A 20,040-nucleotide genomic window follows, 5' to 3' on the forward strand; every position below is an offset into this window, starting at 1 on the left:
GTGATCTAAGGTTCCCCCCCCAGCCCACCTCTCACACTTGGTAATAGATGGGAGTAAATTGTCCTAAGTAGGGATTAAGGAGACAATCTGCCTTTCCTTCCTCTCCCCAAGGCCCTGGGCCTGTTACCTTTTGCTTTATATCTTTAGACACTAGATTCTTCTTGAGAGAATGGAGCCCAAATGCTCCCGAGGATGTCAGGAACTCCATCTCTGTGGGGAAGAATTAATGGTGAAAGTGGGGCTTGAAATCCAGGAGATAGGGGACAGACCAGAGATCAGGGGCAAGGAGACCCAGAGGCCTGAAGGGGCTGACAAGAGACTAGTCAGCCTATATTATAACTTCAAGCTTCTAGGTTCAATTTATCCCTAAAAACCCAGCCTCTGAGTAGTCCAGCAGGAGGCCCTAGCCTGAGCAGAAACACCAAGCCCCTCAACCAAAGCTGGCCCTTTGCCATAGCTGGCTCACCGTTGGTACCCATCTTGATGTGACTTTTCAAGAAGCTGTGACTTCTGGTTGACTTTGACGAAGGTTTTTTTGGGTATAAGTAAGTCTTCTGGTGTGTAGTGACCATGTACTGAAGATGGGGAATTTTATCCCCAAAAATCACATGACTTTTCCCTCCTTTCACTCGCTCTATGGGATATTTAGGCTTCACCTAGGAGGGAGCACAATGGAAAATGAGCCGCAGGTGCTGAGAAGATTCAGGACTGGCCTCTTTAGAAGGCAGGGCACATTTGGGGCAGCTGCAAGAAGGAAAAAAGTCAGTCAGCCAAAGGAAGGCTTGGAATGCCAGGCTAATCATTTTAGGAACTAAATAACTGGCTAAGAAAATGATATCTGAAGGGCTCTGGAATCCGTGGAACCTGAGTTCAAATCTTGCTTCAGACACTTACTAGCTGTGTCTGGGAAAGTCACTTAACTCTAATTGCCAAGAAAGAAAGAAAATGGTATTTGGGAAAAAAATCTATTTTTTTTTTTAAAGCAATGTGGTAAACAAGAAAGAGTGTGACTTCTACAATCAGAGGACATAGATTTAAATGTATCCTCTGTGGGCTCACTAACTGGGTGTGCACTCACTAACTGGCTGTAGCAGCCCGCTGGCAAACATTAAACAACAGAATCTATGGGGGAGAAAGGGAAGAATGGGCTTCTAACACACTTGTAAATTTAATCTGTGATATTACCATTTTCTCCAATGCTTTCTTAAATCTAGTACCTGAACAAAATAACAAATCAAGCTCTGATTTGTAGCATTTCCTATTTAATTTCCTTTATTATAAAGGATGGCTCATTCTCCAATTACTAAATGTTCAAGGGATATGAACAGACAATTCTTAATGAAGAAATTAAAACCATTTCTAGTCATATGAAAAAATTCTCCAAATCACTATTGAGCAGAGAAATGCAAAATAAGACAACTCTGAGGTACCACTACACACTCAGATTTGCTAGGATGTCAGGAAAAGATAATGACAAATGTTGGAGGAGATGTGGGAAAATTGGTGTATTGATACATTGTTGCTAGAGTTGTGAACTAATCCAGCCATTCTGGAGAGCAATTTGGAACTGTGTCCAAAAGGTTATAACACTGTGTATACCCTCCATCCAACAATGTTTCTCTAGGCCTGTATCCCAAAGAGATCTTAAAACAAGGAAAAGTACCCACATGTACAAAAATACAGTGGCAAGGAATTGGAAACTGAGTGAATGTAATCAGTTGGAGAATGGCTGAATAAGTTATGGTATATGAATGTTATGGAATATTATTGTTCTGTAAGAAACAGTCAATAGGATGATTTCAAAATCTGGAGAGATTTATAGGAACTGATGTGGAGTGAAATGAGTAGAGTTAAGAGAACAATATTCACAGCAATAACGAGATTATGCCACGATCAATTGTGATGGACTTAATTCTTTTCAATAATGAGATGATTCAGGCCAATTCCAATAGACTTGAGATGGAGAAAGCCATCCACATATAAAAGAGAGGATTGTAGTGGATCACTACATAGTTTTTTCACCTTTTTTGTTGCTGTTTGCTTACTTTTTTTTCTTTCTCATTTTTCCCTTTTTGATCTGATTTTTCTTGTGCAGCATGATAAGTGTGGAAATTATGTATAAAAGAATTGCACATGTTTAACTGATACTGGATTATTTGCTGTTTAGGGGAGGAGATGAGGGAAGGGAGGGAGAAAAATTTAGAACACAAGGTTTTGCAAGGGTGAATGTTGAAACTATTTTTGGATATATTTTGAAAATAAGTTATTATAAAAAAATTAAAAGATAGCTCTCTGGTTGTGGGAGGAGAGAGAGAAGAGGGATACAAAGAGAAATCTAAGTAACATGGAAATGGGAGATAGCAGTAAGAATCTGTGTTTTAAAAAAGGCTGAAATTAAAAACTACCTATGTACATGTATACTTCAAAATGTAGTAGTGAAAGAAAAAGAAGGAGGGATGGAGGAAGGGAGAGAAGGAAGGAAGGAAGGGAGGGAGGGAGGAAGGGAGGGAAGGAAGAATCAGAATTTCATAAGAAAAGTGTGGTCAATATCTAGGAAGGCTCCCAGTAGTAAAATTACCAACAGCCTCCAAAACACATATAATGCAAAGAATGCTAACCTCAAAAAATTGACTTAACTCCCCCTGGCCTTCAGCCCTCAAGGGAGGGGGTCAAGGAGAAAATCTCTAAGGTTCTCATTAAAATTCTGCCTTAGGATTTGTTTACTAGCTTTGTGATCCTGGGTAATTCACTTCACCTCGGTTTGCCTCAGTTTTTGCAACTATAAAATGGGAATTATACTAGCATCTACCTTTCAGGATTGTTGAAAGGATTAAAGGAGGTAACATTTGTAAAGCATTATATAAATTCTAGCTATTATTGTGATCTTGTGTGTTCTCTATTTCCACCCATCCCCTTAGTGGTAGTGATCTACCACTAAGAACTCTGAGAACCAGAAGTCAGCTAGATGCCCCAAGGATGGCCCCTTCCTGCTCCTTCTCAGGCACAGAAACTGGAAAAGGAAAGATTTTCCTCTTCCCCCAAAGCCCTGGACAGGACCTTTCCCCAGATGCCAAGGTCAGAAATTACAACAGAGTGGTTAGAGAGATGAGGAGGGAGGCGAGCAGATTTACAAACTCTTCTGGTTCTCCTATCTCTCTGACCTTCTCTGTCTCCTTTGCTGGATCCTCCTCCATATCATGCCCTCTTAATGGTGGTATCCTTCAGGGCTCTCTCCTAGGCCCTCTCCTCTTCCCTCTATATTTCACTTGGTGATGTGATCAGCCCCCATGGATTTACTGACCATCTCTAACCTGATGATTCTCAAATCCAGCCTCAACCTCTCCTCTGACCTCCAGTCTCACATCTCTAACTTCCTTTCAGACATCTCAAACTGAATGTCCAGTTTCCAGACCAGAACTCATTTTCTTTCTGCATTCTCACCCCCTCCTACCTTCACTAATAGTGTCAAGGGTACGAGAATTCTCCCAACCTTGGAGTCCTCCTGGGACACACTCTCTGATCTGGTGGCATTGGCCTTCTGGCTCTTCCATAAAAAAGATTTTTTCTCAGCTCTGGGCATTTTCTCTGGCTCTCCCCATGCCTGAAATGCTCCTCTGCTCTGACTACTGGCCTTTCTGGCTTCCTTTAAGTCCCAACTAGAATCAAACCTTCTATGGGAAGCTTTCCCCAAACCCTCTTAATTCTAGCACCTTCCCCCAATTAATTACTTCCTATTTATCTTGCATAGTTGTTTGCATGTGGCTTCCCCATTAGACTGTAAGCTCATTGTGGGCAGGGACTGTGGTTTTGCTGCTTTTTGTATCTCCAGTATTTAGGATAGTGCCCTGCATTTAGTAGGTACTTAATAAATGTTTACTGATTGGTTGATCGTAGATAGAGAGAATCCTGGATTGGAAATGGGTAGACCAGTGTTGTTCTTCCATCTTTGCCACTCACTCATCGTGTGACTTTGCACAATTCTCTTCCCTGTTTGGGCCTCCATTTCCCTATATATAACAAGAGAGGAAAGTGATCTGCCCTGCATCCTCTCCTTCCATCCCCATGTAAGCAACTGTACATTGAGAAGGTGATTAGAGAGGTACTTTAAAAAGTAACATTTGTCCCCCCAAAATGCTTCAGAAGAATGGCATCCCCAGTGTGTGTGTGGGGAACTGACCCAAGTAAAGGCATGATGGTGGTTGGTGAAGTTGCTTATTTCCCGGCATCTTTCAGGATCTCTGTCTCCCATCATCATTATTGAATCTTTTTTAGCTCGGTACTTGAAGGTGGGCTCTGGATAGAGGAAACATATGTGGGTCCAGCCATCCCATCCATCGTCATCTTCCCACCAGCCTCCTCCAGCCAATAAGGACTATATTCCTCCTCCCTTTCCTATCCCAGCCTGTTGAAATCCTATCCATCCTGTCCCTAGTCCTGACTCTCTGTCCTTCCTTGCCCTAGAGCTACCCCAGATGCTGCCCCTGCCTACCATTGGTCTCCACAGAAGCCATGATCTTGTAACCTGGGAGATAAGCACGGGTTTGGCCATCACCAGACTGGATGTTCACCTGTAAAATATTGGCTGCAGCCTCTTTCTTGTTATATCTGCCATGGAGAAATAGAGGAAGAAAGAAAGGCAAATCCCCCTACACCAGGCATATATTTGAAGTATTTGAGTCCCCTCTGGAGTTCTAGATCCCACCAGGTATCTACTGGCCCAAGTCACTTCCCAAATTAGCTCTACACCCTCAACTGTCTCCAGCCATCCTATGGAGAAATGGATAGCACTAAAATCAGGAAGACTGAAGGAGGGGACAGTGGTGAGGAGTGGGAGTGGGCTTAGATCCCACCTCAGACATTCCCTCTCTCTCCCTCTCTTCTGTCTCTCTCTCTCTCCCTCCTTCCCTCTTTCCCTATTTTTCTCAAATGTCTCCAATTTTTAAAAAATCCTTCACTGGACCTTCCCTTTCCTTCATGTTGTTATCTTCTATCTTCCATTTCTTAGTCAAACGTCTTGAAAAACTTGTCAATACCCACAGACTCCACTTCCTCTTCTCTTATTCCTTTTAAAAATTAGTATATTTTTATCCATACAATTAATTTTTTCCCTTTTTTCTTTTAGATTATAGATACTTTGCAGGCATTTATTATCTCTTCCTCCCATGGCACCCCACCACAATTGAACAATAAAAAGAAAGTCTTCATAACAAATATGTGTAGTCCAAATATATGTCTCATTCTACATTTTAAGTCAATTTATCTCTAGCAGAAGGTGAGTGCCACCTTGTTCACTCCCAATCCTTTCCCTTTGCAATCTGGATTCTAACTCCATCATTCAACTGAAATTGGTCTCTCCATAGTTACCAGTGATTTCTAAATTGTCAGTTCTGCTGGTCTTTTCTCATTACTCATGCTTCTCTACCTTTCTTTTATCTTTGGCACTGTCTGGTCACTTCTTCCCCTAGAGATTCTTTCCTCTCCTACACAGACTTTTGTGATGATCTCTCCCAGTTTCCGTTCTGTATGACTTCTCATTCTCTTTTCCCATCAATCATAAGATATCCCCTAACTATGGATTTCTCCAGGGCTCTTCCTTAAGCCTCTTCTCTGCTTCTCTACACTCTTTCTCTAGGTAAACTCACCATCTCCCATATATTTGACTATTATCTTTCTAGAAATGGCTTCCAGATCTATATATCCTGCCTCAGTTTCTCCCTTGAGCTTTTATCATTCATCACCAAATGGCTACTGGACATCCTAGACTCAATACATGCAGAACTGGATTTATCATCTTTTTCTACAGACACTCCTCTTTTCCAGGCTTCTCTATTTCTGCTGAAGGCACCATCATCCTTCCAGTTTCCCGAGTTAATAATTTTGACATTATTCTAAATTCCTTCTTCTTTCTCACTTAACATATTGAAGCAATTGCCAAACCCTGCTCTTTTTACCTATATAGCCATCTCTCCTCTCTGACCCCTTGTCCTTACTCACCCAGCTAGCACCCTAGTTAAGGCCCTTAACCCTTTTCACCCAGATTTTTCGCAACATCATCCTATCTGATCTCTCACTTGCAGGTGCATCTATACACTAAAGCCAAAGTGATCTTCCCTAAAGAGAAATTTGACCATGTCTGTCCCCTACTCAATTTTGGTGACTACTAGTCAAATAAACACTCCTCTATTTGGTTTTTAAAGCCTTTCACAGCCCCAGCTCCATCTATCTTCCCAACTTCATTGACCATTACTCCTTTTCTGACCATGTTCTTCATAAACCCTAAATCTACCTGTCTATACCTCTCATGGCTATCCTTCCTGTCTGGAACCATTCCTTACCTGTGACTCACAGACTTCTTTTTTTCTTTCAGATGCTGCTGAGCCACTATATTCTGCATGAAACCTTTCCCAATCCCAATGACTAGAGTCCTCCCTCCCTTCCAACTTCCCCCACATTTATTTTTTGTGACACTCTTTTTACTTTTTCTACATATACTTATATATCTACTTCTTGCCTTCCCCCATTAAAATGTAAACTCCTAAAAAGCACAGATTTTCATTCATTATATTTCCATATCAGCTCCTAGCACAAGCCTGCCACATAATGGGCACATTATACATTTCTTGTTTAACTGAGTGATAAACATTTCCCAAGAGATCCGGGGAGGAATAACCCTGTGTGGTATGAGGGATGAAGAACAAGAAGAGGAAATAAGTAGGAGAAAAAGAAAGAGGAGAGAAGATAAAGGAAAAAAAATAATAAGGAGGGAAAAGAAGGAAGGGGGAGAAGAAAGAAAAGAAAGGGTAGAAGAAGAAGAAAAGGAGATACATGGAATGAGGAAAAAAGGAGAGAAAAAGAAAGAGGAGAACAAATGAGTTGAAAGAAAGGGAGGAAAGTACAAGAGAGGAGTGGGAAGGAGAGAAAGAAGAAAGAAGAAAGAGGGGAAAGGGAAGGAGCAGAGGAATGGAAAGGGAAGAGGAAAGGAAGAGAAGAGGGAGAAGAGACAAGAAAATATTGGGGAAGAAGAATAAGTAGGAGAAGAGGGAAGGGAAAAAGAAAAGGAAGAAAAAGAAGAACAATTCAGAAAGGGATAAGAGAAAGGAAGAATGATGCTTGGGAGAAAGGGAGGAAAACTAGCAAATAAAAGTGGATTTGAGGTCCCTGCCAAATATTTGTATGTTTAAGGAAGAGACGGTCATATCTCTCCAGCTCTGGGGTCCCTTCTAGCACAAGTTTATAATGGTGGAATTAGGCACTGGCTTGGGGCACAAAGGGCCAGCAGCCTCCTAAGAGCATACTTGAGGAACAGCTTCACTGGTATCAGCAAGGGGTGCCAGGGACTCTTCCCTGACTAAGCCAAGTCATGGATTTTCTCAGGACTGATGTAGGGCCATACTCCCAGAAAATGGGGCCCCATAACAGAAGTCTGAGACTAGATTGCCAAATTACCTGGTAGGTTTCATCCCTGAATTTGGGGCCACTTCCCAACAGGATCTTGGCCATACCTGTGCTGGGGCAGGTCCTGAAGAGGATAAGACTTCTTCTGCTCTGACTGGATTCCCTGGAAGTCAATTCTGCGGTCTCCTAACTGCAGGATGGACTTCAGCTGCAGACAGAAGGGCACAGTCAGTGGGAGTGATGAGGCCGGAGAGAACATACTATTTACTTCTCATCACTGTCCTTGGTGAGACCAAGGTTTACCTTCTCACAGATGTGGGCCGGGGAAGAAGGTCTCCCTTGGAATTCCTTTTGATAGGAGCTTTCTGGATGAGGTTCCGTTCCCCACTTCAGAGGGGAGGGTCCTCCTAGCAACAGTACAGGGGAAAGGAGATGGGGAAGAAGAGAGGCAGAGGAAGGAGGGATCAGAGAATCAGGAAAAAGGTGAGGTCAGAGTGAGAGATGGAGAGCCCAAATCAGAAAGAGAGAAGCATCAAAGCAAGTAGGCAGGGCAGAGAGAATAGAAAGCAAGAGAAAAGAAGCAAAGAAAAAGGAAAAAAATAGAAATCAAGGGAGACACAAAGACAGAGACAGAGCAGAAGAAAGACAGATAGGAAGAAAAAACCAGTCAAAAAGAAGAAGAGATAAATGCAGGAGGGAGAGAGGTAGTTAGAGAAGTATAAGAAAGTTAGAGAAGTATAAGAAAAAGGGTACAAAGAAGGAAGGAGAGAGAAAGAATGACCGAGACCCAGAAATAGAAACAGAAGGTCCAGGATAAAGAGAAAAGAGGAAGAAGGAGAGAATATAGCCAGGGACAAAGACATACAGAGACATCGTCTGTCTTCTTCCATGATCACAGCAAAACTGAGAGCAAAGGAGGATGGGGATTATTAGCTTCATTTTTGCAGAAGGGACATTGCAGCCTTGAGAAGGATGAGGACTCATCCAAATTCACTGAGCAAGATAGTGACAGAGTGGAACAAAATTCTTCTGACTCCCAGACCCAGCCTCTTTCCGCTAAAGGAGGGGAGGTCAGGACAGGTAGGGGGCAGAACTAAAGTGAATCTGCCCAGCTTAGGTTCTGGTGAAGGCTGAACCCTCATCTCCTGAACTGATAACTGACAAAGGGGCTTAGGAAGTCAAATGTGGTGGGATCTCCAGGGAGAGGAAAGTCCTTCAGCCTTACCACCTATTGCCTCCTCCTGATCTTCCTGGGAGCTAGGGACAGGAGGCCAAGTGGAACAAGGCGGGTAGGAAGGTGAGAAACTGAGACTATGGGCCCAGTAAGGGCAAAGTGGTAACAAAAATCCATGTAAGGACGGGCCATGAATAGGGCTAGGATCCAGGGCTTAGAGATAGGGCAGAATTAAGGTGACCCCCCCTCACCGAAGTGTAGGGAAGGAACTCGGGGTTGGGGGTTCAAGTGCTGGGGCACGAAGACCTGGCAATTGTGAGACAGAGGGATTCCCAACTTGTTCCTGTCTCCAGTGGGGAAGCTGTCTTTATCAAACAGTTTGCGGGATTCCTTGTGAGAAATGTAGGTCTCAGTGTCTGGATAGGCATATTCCTTTTGGAAAATGGTCTTGAAGACGTTGATTCGGGGGTCCCCGTGCATCTTCAGGCTGCTGGATAGGCTCATCCGATTGATGTCTGATGATGTGATGTTTATGTCATGAACAGGAAAGGTTACCTGCATCCTATTTTTAAACTCATTGATGTTTTCCAAGTCCTGATGTAAGAGTCTCTTGCTAGACTCTGGCACGAAGGGGGCAGCTGCATAGAAGCCCCAGTGGGGAGGGAACAAACTCCTAAAAGTCGTCTTCATACAACTCTCCTGCGGGCGGGTGTCTGCCCCAATTTTGAAGTGGGAGGACCTGAGGAATTCATCTCTGGAGAGAGGAGCAGGGAGGAGGTGGGGGGGGCTCTCAGCCATCCTGGTCTCACAGAATCAGGAAAAAAGTTTGGGCACAGGTCAAATTTCAAGGGCTATATACAACTGTCCTGCCAATGGAAGGAGAGGACAATGGTTAGCAGTGTTGGATTTCTGTTATTTATTTAGTCACTCACTCATTGAACACACATTTATTAAAGAACACCTTTGTAAAAGAGGAGGAACAGTATTTACACAGCTCTTACTACTTGCCAGTATTTTCCAACTATTTCTCACCCTTTTCAGCTTTCTTTTATGTTTTCCTCATTAAAAGTTAAGTTCTTTAAGATCAGACAATCTTTCTTTCTACTCAGGTTTGAGTGCTCAGTTCTTAGGCCAGAACTTGGCACATAGCTGACCCATGAGAAAACTTGTTGACATTTACTAAAGGCTACTGGTACAAAGAGTTCTGGGGGAAATACAAAGTCTAGGTAAGGCTTTGTCCCTGTCCTCAAAAAACTTACAGTCTAGTGGGAAAAATGGTACCAGCTGGTAACTATAATACCCAATATGACATAAGGGCAGTACAGAAGCATCAAATTCTGGGTAAGATCTGAGGGGGAAAGGCCTTGAATGAGTCAGAATCCAGGCCAGGTCAGCCTCATTTCTCTGCTATCCTATCTTGTGGCTGGGACAGGGGGTGGGGGGTGGGGGAAAAGGAGGAAGCTTGAATCAAGCAGTATTGACAAATAGGCTTTTGGGACTGGTGAAGTCTGAAGGGACTTAGGACACTAAAATCCTAAAGTATTCTCTATCCACACCCTGGAAGAGTGGGAAAGTCCTGTAGAGTTTGGCAATTTGGAGCTAAAGAACTTTAATTTGTTTTGAATGATTGTTTGTTGAATTTATTTGAACAGAGCTAAAATGCAAGAGTCAATGGAGCAACTAGGTACTGCAGTGGATAGAGCACCAGGAATAGGGTCAAGAAGACTCATCTTTCTGAGTTCAAATCTAGCCTCAGACACTTACTAACCAAGCAAATCACGGAACCTCAGTGACTCAGTTTCTTCATGTGTAAAATGAGCTGAAGAAGGAAATGGCAAACCACTCCAGTATCTTTGCCAAGAACCCCACAAATGGGGTCTAAACAACAACAATCCAGGGGTCAGTAATTAGCCACTGGGTGAGGATAGAAACCTTTACTTCAAGCCCAGCAAAAGAATCATGATAGAGTCTGAATGGAACGTCAAAGCTCAAGGAGAGCTACCCTGACTAGGAATCCCCTCTACCTTATCCTTGACAAAAGGGCATCCAGCTGCTCTTTCTTCCCTTAATACAAGGCTCAAGCACCACTTTTGCAGGGAGCCGCTTCCAAATCGTTCTCCATCTGCTAGTGTCTTCCTCCTCACGCTACTTTATAATGAACTACTCTCTATACATTTGCATGTGTTAGCTTTATGTTTATGCTGCATATATTATATATATGTATATTTTTATATATTGTCTTTTCCATTAGACAATAAGATCTTTGTAAGTATTGTTTCGTTCTTTGCCTGCCTTCCCCACAACCTTTTATAGGGCCTATCACATAATAGAACCTCAATACTTGTTGATTGATTATTGATTGATTGAAGACTTCCTATGATGGAACATTTAACTCCTCCAAAGGAAACCCATTCCATTTTGGGATAATATAGAGAAATTTGGTCCCTATTTGGAGCTTAACAATTCATCTGTGTACCTCTAGATAGTAACTCCCTCCCACCATTTAATCAATTTAATTGGTCTTAACCATTTTGGATATTGTTTATTAGAGGCATCATGACATGTAGCAGGAAGAGTTGTATGCTATGGGCTCTGCCCACACAGCCTGTGAGACCCATCCCAAGTCAAGGTCCTAGGAAGTCTCTCTAAGACTAAATTTCAAGAAAGCAGCCTGCTTTAGTAGAGAGAAATTCCTTCTCTGGGAGTACCCAGTATGAATGAAATCACAGGTAGATTCTCATTCTATAGTCTTTTTTTACATCATGAATTACAAAATCAATTTGAGGACAAATTACTTGCCTTGGGTACCACATATTCTACTTCTAGTTTTGCTGATCCCCCTTCTTTGAGACATTCCATATTATCAATGTCTTCCCAAGACTTGATTCTAGAATAGTTCTATCTTCCTGGTGGCCTACTTGACCATTTAAAGGTTTCTATCCTCTCCAGAGGGAATGTAAATAAAGCAAGAGGCCTTCTGTATCCTAACCCAGTGTAGCCTCTGGCTCTCCTAAATGCAGTTTTACTAGGACTGAATTAAGAAACAGGGCCAAAGAGTTGGGAAGAGATGGGATACATTCAGATGTGGGAATCACATTTTAGAAAGATATTTCCTAATGTCTGGCAAAGATTTGGGCAGGTGAGAGTGGGAAGGGGCAGAAACCAAAATAGTGGAGAGTCCACCCAATAGAAGACTGAAGGAACCAGGGATGTTTAGATTGGGAAAGAGAAGATAAAAGGAGAACATGATAGCTGTCTCAAGTATTTCAAGGAAGAGAAATTAGGCTGATTCCATTGGATTCCTTAGGAATGAACTGGGAGCAAAGTAAATGGAATTTAGGCCCGAGGTCCTAAAAATTGAAGCTATCTATTGGAGAAGTTGATTAGGCAATGCCAGAAGGATGTGGATTCCTCTTCCCCCAAGGTTTTCCCTTAAAGACTGACCTGCCTCTTATCTGGCATATGACTGAGCAAATTTTTGTTTGGGTGTGGGAAGAAACAGCTTGCCTTTTAGCTCAGAGATTCTGTGACCTTGGTGGGGTCAGGAATTTTGTGGTTTAGAATTTCAGAAAGCCAGAACTTTAGGTCTCTTAGCCCAGTGGTGTCAAACTCAAAGAGAAACAGATCTCTTGCAGGTCACATTCTGACTTAGAAAATCACAAGTTAACATTATCTATGTTGTATTATATTTTTATTGATTTTTTAGTTATACATTTCCCAATTACATTTTAACCTGGATCTGTACTCTTACAGTCCAGAGGGCCTGTTTAACAACTCTGTCCAAGATTATTCTAGTTTCATTTTACAGAGAAGGTTTTAAGTCCAGTCTTGCTGGGCCTGAGACCCTGTCCTGAGCCCCGTCCCTGGAAACCTCCTCCCTTTCCAAGGGCCAACCACTCACTTCTCCTTCCAACACGGTTTCACAGCCTGGAGGATAACAGGCTCCAGGATCCCACCAACACATTTGTGACCCCCTCCCATCTACTACCCACCCTGCCACCTCCCTCTTCCTCTGCCAGACTCCACCATATCACAATGGATCCTTGGCAACCCTTAATTGCACCATGAAGGAACCCAGGAACACTACTAGGTTATTGGTGGAATTGTGAACTGATACAACCATCCTAGAGACCAATTTGGAACTATGCCCAAAGGACTATCAAACTGTGCATATCCTTTGATCTCTATTGGGTCTGTATCCCAAAGAGATCATAAAAAAGGGAAAAGAACCCACATGTGCAAAAATGTTTTTAGCAGACCTTTTTGTAATGGCAAGGAACAGGAAACTGAGTGGATGCCCATCAGGTGAAGAATGGCTGAATAAGTTATGGAATATGCATGTTATGGAATATTACTGTTCTATAAGAAATGATGAGCAGGCTGATTTTAGAAAAGCTTGGAAAGACTTAAATGAACTGATGCTAAGTGAGGTGACTAGAACCAAGAGAACATTGTGCACAACAAGATTATGTGATGATCAATTGTAATAATAGCTTTTTATTTTTCAAAATATATGCAAAGATAGTTTCCAGCCCCATCCTTGCAAAACATTGTGTTCCTTATTTTTCTCCCTCTCTGCCTTCCCTTTCCCCTCCGCTAGACATCAAGTAGTCTAATATAGATTAAATGCAATTCTTCTAAACATATTTTCACATATATCATGCTGTGCAAGAAAAATCACATCAAAAGGGGAAAAAAATGAGAAAGAAAAAAAAAGGAAACAAACAACAACAGCAACAAAGATGAAAATACTATGCTGTGATCCACATTCAGTCTCCATAGTTCTCTCTCTAGATGCAAATGGCTCACTCCATCATAAGTCTACTGGAATTGCCTTGAATCACCTCATTGTTGAAAAGAGCCAAGTCTATCACTGTTAATCATGATATATGTGGAAATATGTTTTTGAAAACTATTTTGTATGTATTTGGAAAAATAAAAAGATATTATTTTTAAAAAGGAAGGAAGGAAGGAACAAAGAAAGAAAGGAAGGAAGGAAGGAAGGAAGGAAGAAAAAGAAAGAGAGAGAAAGAAAGAATAAAGAAAAGAAGGAAAGAAAAAAGGAAGGAAGGAAGGAAGGGAGGGAGGAAGGGAGAAAGGGAAGAAGAGAAGCAGAGAGGGGAGGAAGGAAGGAGGGAGGGAGGAAAGAGAGAGAGAACCCAGAGCTAGAAATAGTTCAAGATTCTGTCCCAGCCTTCCTTCAGGCCCAGAATGCCTTTTCAATTCTGAGTTTCCATGTTCCTCTGGAAAATGTAGGAAATAACATCTTCTCCCAACCCCCATCTCCTAGTTCTGTGAAACGTGCCTTGTAAAGCTGTCAAGTACCTTTGGATTCGATTAATAGTATTGCCGAGTGCCAGATATGGAAAGAGCCCTGGACTTCGACTCAAAAGCAATTCAATCACCAGGTAATTTTTTTTTTTAACCGGAGGCAAGAGATAACCTTTTCTGGCTCATACAGCTATGCTCTTGATTCTGTCTCTCTCATGGATTCAAACAATAAAATTGTTCTTCCTGTTTCATCTCTCTCCACTCTCCATTCTGGACCAAACTCCATGCAGCTGCCAAAATGATTTTTCCTGAAGCATGCATCTGCCTATGATGTCACCTTTCTAACTCAATAAACCCTAGTGGTTCACTCTTACCTCCCCAGGAACAAATATAAAGTTCTTTTTTGACATTTTAATCTCTTTACCAAAAAAAAAAAAAAAAAAAAAAAAAAAAGAAAGGAAATTAAATCTCTTCTTAACCAGGCCACTTTCCACTCATCCAGTCTTCTTTCAATTTGCTTCTCTCCAAAACTACAATCCAGCACACTGGCCTACTTCCTAAGGTTAAGTGACTTGCCTGGGGTCACACAGCTTGTCTGAGGTTAGATCTGAACTAACCCTAAATTCGCTCTCAGACTGTCCATGGTGTCACAAAATACTTCATCTGAGCATTTAGGAAGCTAGTTTATATTATCTTTAAAGTCCCTTCCTATTAAATGCAATAAACATTTATCAAATGCCTACTATGCCTCAACTGAATATATCTCTGGCACTAGAGTCATTCAAATGTGGCCTTAAGTTACTTAGCCTCTGTTTCCCTCTTCTGTAAAAGAAGGATAATATTGCCTACAATGCAATGATATTGTGAGAACCAAATAAGATGGTATTTTTAAAGAACGTTGCAAATTTTGAAGGGCTATTATGAGGCCCTGCTTTGAGATCTCTCTAACAAAGCTGCTGTTTTACTCTCCATGACTCATTTGGGATTTTCTTAGCAAAGATACTGGAGTGGTTTGCCATTTCCTTTTCCAGCTCATTTTACAGATGAGGAAACTGAGGCAGGCAAGGTTAAGTGATTTATTCAGGATCACACAACTAATGTCTTAGGCTGAATTTGAACTCATCTCCCTAAATCCTGGCCTGGCATTCTGTCCACTGTACAACCTCACTGCCCTAAAAAAAAAAAAACTAGACTACACTAGACTAGAGCTGTTGAAAATGGATTTACCTTGCCCAAGATATAGTAGTAGTTGGGAAGTTGATAGAATTCCTGCAGAAGCACATGGGAATAACAAATACAAGCTTGTACAGAGCCTGAAACAAGAGTTCCCAAGAATGGACTCCTCCAGGGTTAGGGTTTACCTCCTGGATAAGCCCCCAGGACTCAACTTGAGTTCCCAAACTTAAGTTCAAAGACTGCCCCAAATTTAAATGTTCAGACACTGATCTCCTAGAGAATGGGGAGGATGCCTGGATGCAGCAAGCATAGGCTTCAGAGAAAATGAAGAACATAAGCCATAGAATTCTTATACAGCATCTGAAAGAATGCTGAGTTTGGAGTTCCAGGCCTGACTGTTCCACTGTTTGAACTTGAGGAAATCACCTTAACTTCTCTGGGCCTCAGTTTCCCTCATTTGGAAAATGAAGAGCCTGGACCAGCTCAGCATGAAAGCCTCTTCCCACTAAAAGTTTTTGCTCCAATAAATTATTCAGCCAGTACAAATGAATCCAAGGTAAAAGAGAAAGGTTGTTAACAGCACCCCAAGGGTGTTTTCCTCAGAAGGAGGGGGTACATAATGAACTCTTTGAGTGCTTTATAAAGTTTCTATGTTTGTTCATGGACTCCTGTACCTCCTTGGGGTCTTATTCATTTCCTGAAGGGTGAACTAACTCATCTGTAAAATGAGCTGGAGAAGGAAATGGGCAAACCACTCCAGTGTCTCTGCCAAGAAAACCCCAAATGGGGTCACGAAGAGTCGGATGCAACTGAAAAACTACTGGAAAAAAAATTGACTTTCCAAAGTCCATACTATATACTGAAGTATCTATCAGAGAGTTGAGGGCTTTGTTGCCTATATTTGGGGAAACCTAGAATTATATCTAAGCTTTATTTAAAGGATTTTCCCTGAAGTGAAAATCTAGAATTAAGAAATCAGGATATCTAAACTTGATTTTGGAAATCTGCCCTGGTATGGAGAGCAATGAGCCAAAGATGGCCTGGTCTAAGAGCCCAGACTGGGCCCCAGGCAGGATTTATACAAGCAAGGTTAAGTATGGAAGAGGTCTTTCTTCCAGTATGAAAATCTACCTCTAAAGTTTCACACTTGGCCTTGTTCTGGATACTCAGTGATCCTTTAACATCTAACAACTAATCGAACCACAGCTGAGTCAGCCAGAGAGCCAGAATATCCTAGCAGCCCCTACTGGGAAGGAAGCCATCAGAGAAACCTGGGGCCCCTAGAAAGGGGAAACTATGGGGCTCCCGAGATAACAACTGGTACTCTTCCCAGTGGAAGCAATAGCTGACAGATCGATTGAGCTAGAGGGAGAAAGGGACAAATTACCTGGAAGATCAGAGAGTACCAGTTTTTCAATCCTGTCTATGCCTAGCCTACCTGTATGAACTTGGACAAATCACTAACTGTTGGGATGCCTTGCTTTCTTCACCTATAAAATATTCAGCTCAGACCAAATGACCCCTAACATTCCTTCCAGTTTTAAGTTTATGATCCAAGGCTGGAACAAAGAAAATACCCCAATTCTTAAAAAGGAGAAGGGGAAAAGAATTTTCAAACTAGCTATCTCTGTGATAATCTGTTCTAAAATTTTTCCAGGAATTCCAAGTCAAGCTCCCTTGTCTATTGTTTGTAAACTCTGTTCCTTTCCCTGTGTTCTTTTTTTTATCTTTCCTTCCTTCCTTCCTTCCTTCCTTCTTTCCTTCCTTCCTTCCTTCCTTCCTTCCTTCCTTCCTTCCTTCCTCCTTTCTTTCCTTCCTTCCTCTCTTTGTTCTTTTCTTCCTTCCTCTCTTCTTTCTTTCCTTTCTTCCTTCCTCTCTTCCTTCCTCCTTTCCTTCCTCCCTTCTTTCTTTCCTTCCTTCCTTCCTTCCTTCCTTCCTTCCTTCCTTCCTTCCTTCCTTCCTTCTCTTCCTTCTCTTTCTTTCCCTTTCTTTCTTTCTTTCTTTCTTTCTTTCTTTCTTTCTTTCTTTCTTTCTTTCTGGAAAATTGGGGCAAGTATAAGATGGAGAAGGCCTAGATTCAACAGCAGTTTGTCTGAAATAGGCCTTTGAGTAAACTGCAAACTCCAGATGAGTCAGTGGTCAGTCAGTCAGCCAGAAAAGCTAATTCCATCTTGGGAGGCATTAAACTGAGCACTGCTTCAAGAAATAAGGAGTTGATAAACCCTTCATAATCTGGATCCTCCTCCCCCACATTTCTAGGTTTCTTATGCCTTGTGCTCCTCCTCCACTTACCCCACTTCCCCTTCCACCCAGTGACATTAGCCTCTGTCATTCTTCACACAAGACGCCAGCAATTTTCTTCTGCTATTTTCCAGGCCCTAAATGTTCTCCCTTCCTATCTCTGCTTCCAGGCTTCCTTTAAGTCCCAGCTAAAATCCCACATTCTATAGGAAGCCTTTCCTATTCCTCTTAATCCTTTTTTTTAAAAAATTATTATTCCTTTTTTATTATTCCTCTTAATCCTAGTATATTTCCTCTGTTGATTATTTCCAATAGCTTCTGACAATTTTTTTTGTACATATTTGTTTGTTTATTGTCTCCCCTTCCTCATTAGATCAAGAGCTTGTTGAGGCAAATAACTGTCTTTTTACCTTTCTTTACATCTCTACTTCTTAGCACAGTGTCTGGCACATAATAGATGCTTAATAAATGTTTATTGACTGATTGGTTGATAAACCTTCTGTGTCCTGTCTTGCTTAGATTACATCTGAATTCAGTTCTGGAAAACATATTTGATTACTGATAAGCTGGAGAATGTCAGAGGAAAGAGTAGCCAGAAGGTCAAAGGGCCTGAGCCCTCAAATCCACTGAAAGAACCAATTCTGTTCAGTCTGGAAAAGAGAAAGATTCAGGAGAGACAGGATAACATTCTTGAAACATCTGAAGGGTTGTCATATGAAAAGATTAGATTAGTTCTGCTTGGTCCCAGAGGACACAGGAACAAATTGATAGAAGTTGTAAAGAGACAAAATTAGAATTGTCCTCAGGAAAAAGTCCAGAGCACTCAAAACTATGCTAAAGTAGAAGAAGTTGTCCCTCAGTCTCTCACTCACAGCTCACTCTTTGCCAAACGCCAACATCTCCCCCTCACCAAGTGCTGCAGTGTCAATTACATATAGACTTCTCTATTTGAAACTAGGTTCTCATTGCAGCAAGGCAATCCTTTTACAATTTCACTATTGGTCTTCTATCCCACTCTCCACAATCCCTTTTCCAACCTTTCTCTTCTTTTCCTTAAATGTTCCAAGATTTCTGAGATGTGCTAGTAAATGTTTAACAGTTGGTGCTCTGGGGGAAAATATGTCACTTTTAATTTGATTTTACATTATTAATATTCAATCCATTACCTTCTTAAGTCTAGCCAATTAACAAAACAAATCAAACCCTGACTTGTAACTGTTAGGCTGAAATTTTAACAATCTCTTCCAAGCCAGTTGGACCTGGTCTTCAGCATACTTCTCTCTATTGCAATCTCTTTTAAGAATCTCCATAATTTCTACAATGCTTACCCCCTCTTTCTAATGTCAAAACTATTTCCTCCTTTAATCTAGTATCTGATGAAGAGATGAGTCTTCTCCTCACTAAGGCTGGATCTTGATCTTTGTTTCTTTCCCATCTTCTCTAGCAGATTGCTCCACTTTAACTATCTTCTTCTAATTTTCAGTCCCTCTCTCTACTAGTTCTTGCTCTGCAACTCACAAAACATGCCTAATCTCTCTCACCTTACAAACAAAACAAAACAAAAACCTTCAATCATCTCAGCAGATTCTGTCATCCTTTCTTGATATTCTCTTATTTCCTTCCTTCCTTTCCCAGATAAACAACCTGAAAAAATTATCTACATTCAGGGCACCCACTTCCTTACCTCTCATTCTCAATCAACTGAAACTGCTCTCTCCAAAGTAGTCCAATCTAATGACCTTTCTCAATCCTCATCCTTCTTGACCTCTCTGCTGCATTTGGTTCTGCTGCCCTCACTGTCTTTCTGGATACATTCCTCTGCCTTTTTGTAACCCTTCTCCAGGTTCTCTAGTCATCGTCAAGCTTAATAACCCAGGGTGAATCCCAAATCTGATCTGGGAAGTCTCTGCTCTCTCCTATTTTTGCACTTGGTGACCTCATTAGCTCCCCTGGGTTCAACTGTAATCTATGTAGATGATAGTAATACTACTTAGCATTTATATATCACTTTAAGATTTACAAAGCACTTTACACATGTTATCTCATTTTACCTTTACAACAATCCTGGGAGGTAGGTGCTATTAGTATCCTCATTTTGCCAGTAACAGAACAGAGGCAAACAGGGTTAAGGGACTTATTCAACTACTGAATACTGGATTTGAACTCAGGGCTTCCTGATTTCAGGACCAGCTTTCTATCCATGACCTTGGCCAAACCACTTCCCTTTTTTGGGCCTTAGTTCTCTCAGCTGTCAAACAAAAAGGTTTGGACAAGACGTGACTTCTAAGCCCTTCCAGCTTTCCAATCTCAAATCCTTTGATCCATAAAATGCTGATAATACCTTTTATTCAGAGTTGGAATCTACAAGGAGATAGATAATAATGTATCCAAAGTGCTTGGTAAACTTAAAATGGCTTCCTAAATTTCAGCTCTCTTGACACTTCAGTTTGCCCCGGCAGACCCCAGCAATTCCTCCCTTTGCAGAGCAGGAAACTCTTTAAGAGGCCCAACAGCTACCCAGGCACAGGCCCCTCCCCTGGGTTTCCAGTCTCATTTCATGTTACTTCTCTAATTACCCTCTCGGTTTCAGCCAAACAAGGTTACCATCTGTTCTCTCTCTTGTCTGCATCTTAGCAAAGGCTGACATTTAAATGCACCTCTGTCTGGAATGTTTTCTCTCCTCATCTCTCTGCCTCTTAATTATTAGTCCTAGTTTCTGACACCTCCCACCCAAGGCTTTTCCTAAAGTTCCCAGTTGTTAGTTGCAGCTTCTTCTTGAAATT

At 41.6% G+C, this 20,040-nt stretch overlaps 1 protein-coding gene and 1 long non-coding RNA gene across 3 annotated transcripts in view; one reads left to right on the plus strand and one right to left on the minus strand.

Moving 5' to 3' along the window:
* Positions 1-6,517, plus strand: part of LOC116420812 — a 22,673-nt gene extending 16,156 nt beyond the window's left edge. For both annotated transcript variants that reach the window (XR_004231262.1, XR_004231263.1), the window contains one exon: positions 6,368-6,517. This is a non-coding gene — a long non-coding RNA (uncharacterized LOC116420812). The remainder of the gene's footprint in view (positions 1-6,367) is intronic.
* The window catches only part of TEX45 (testis expressed 45), a 13,174-nt gene extending 536 nt beyond the window's left edge, over positions 1-12,638 (minus strand). The window contains exons 1-8 of the mRNA XM_012542309.2: positions 12,471-12,638; positions 8,821-9,435; positions 7,699-7,802; positions 7,503-7,603; positions 4,490-4,605; positions 4,178-4,293; positions 467-656; positions 128-210 (exon numbers count right to left, since the gene is read on the minus strand). Coding sequence (XP_012397763.1) covers positions 128-210; positions 467-656; positions 4,178-4,293; positions 4,490-4,605; positions 7,503-7,603; positions 7,699-7,802; positions 8,821-9,367 — 1,257 coding nt within the window. The 5' untranslated portion in view covers positions 9,368-9,435; positions 12,471-12,638. The remainder of the gene's footprint in view (positions 1-127; positions 211-466; positions 657-4,177; positions 4,294-4,489; positions 4,606-7,502; positions 7,604-7,698; positions 7,803-8,820; positions 9,436-12,470) is intronic.
* Between the last annotated feature and the right edge of the window lie 7,402 nt (positions 12,639-20,040).

This window comes from Sarcophilus harrisii, chromosome 1 (genome assembly GCF_902635505.1).
Source record: "Sarcophilus harrisii chromosome 1, mSarHar1.11, whole genome shotgun sequence".
Classification (NCBI taxonomy): domain Eukaryota; kingdom Metazoa; phylum Chordata; class Mammalia; order Dasyuromorphia; family Dasyuridae; genus Sarcophilus; species Sarcophilus harrisii.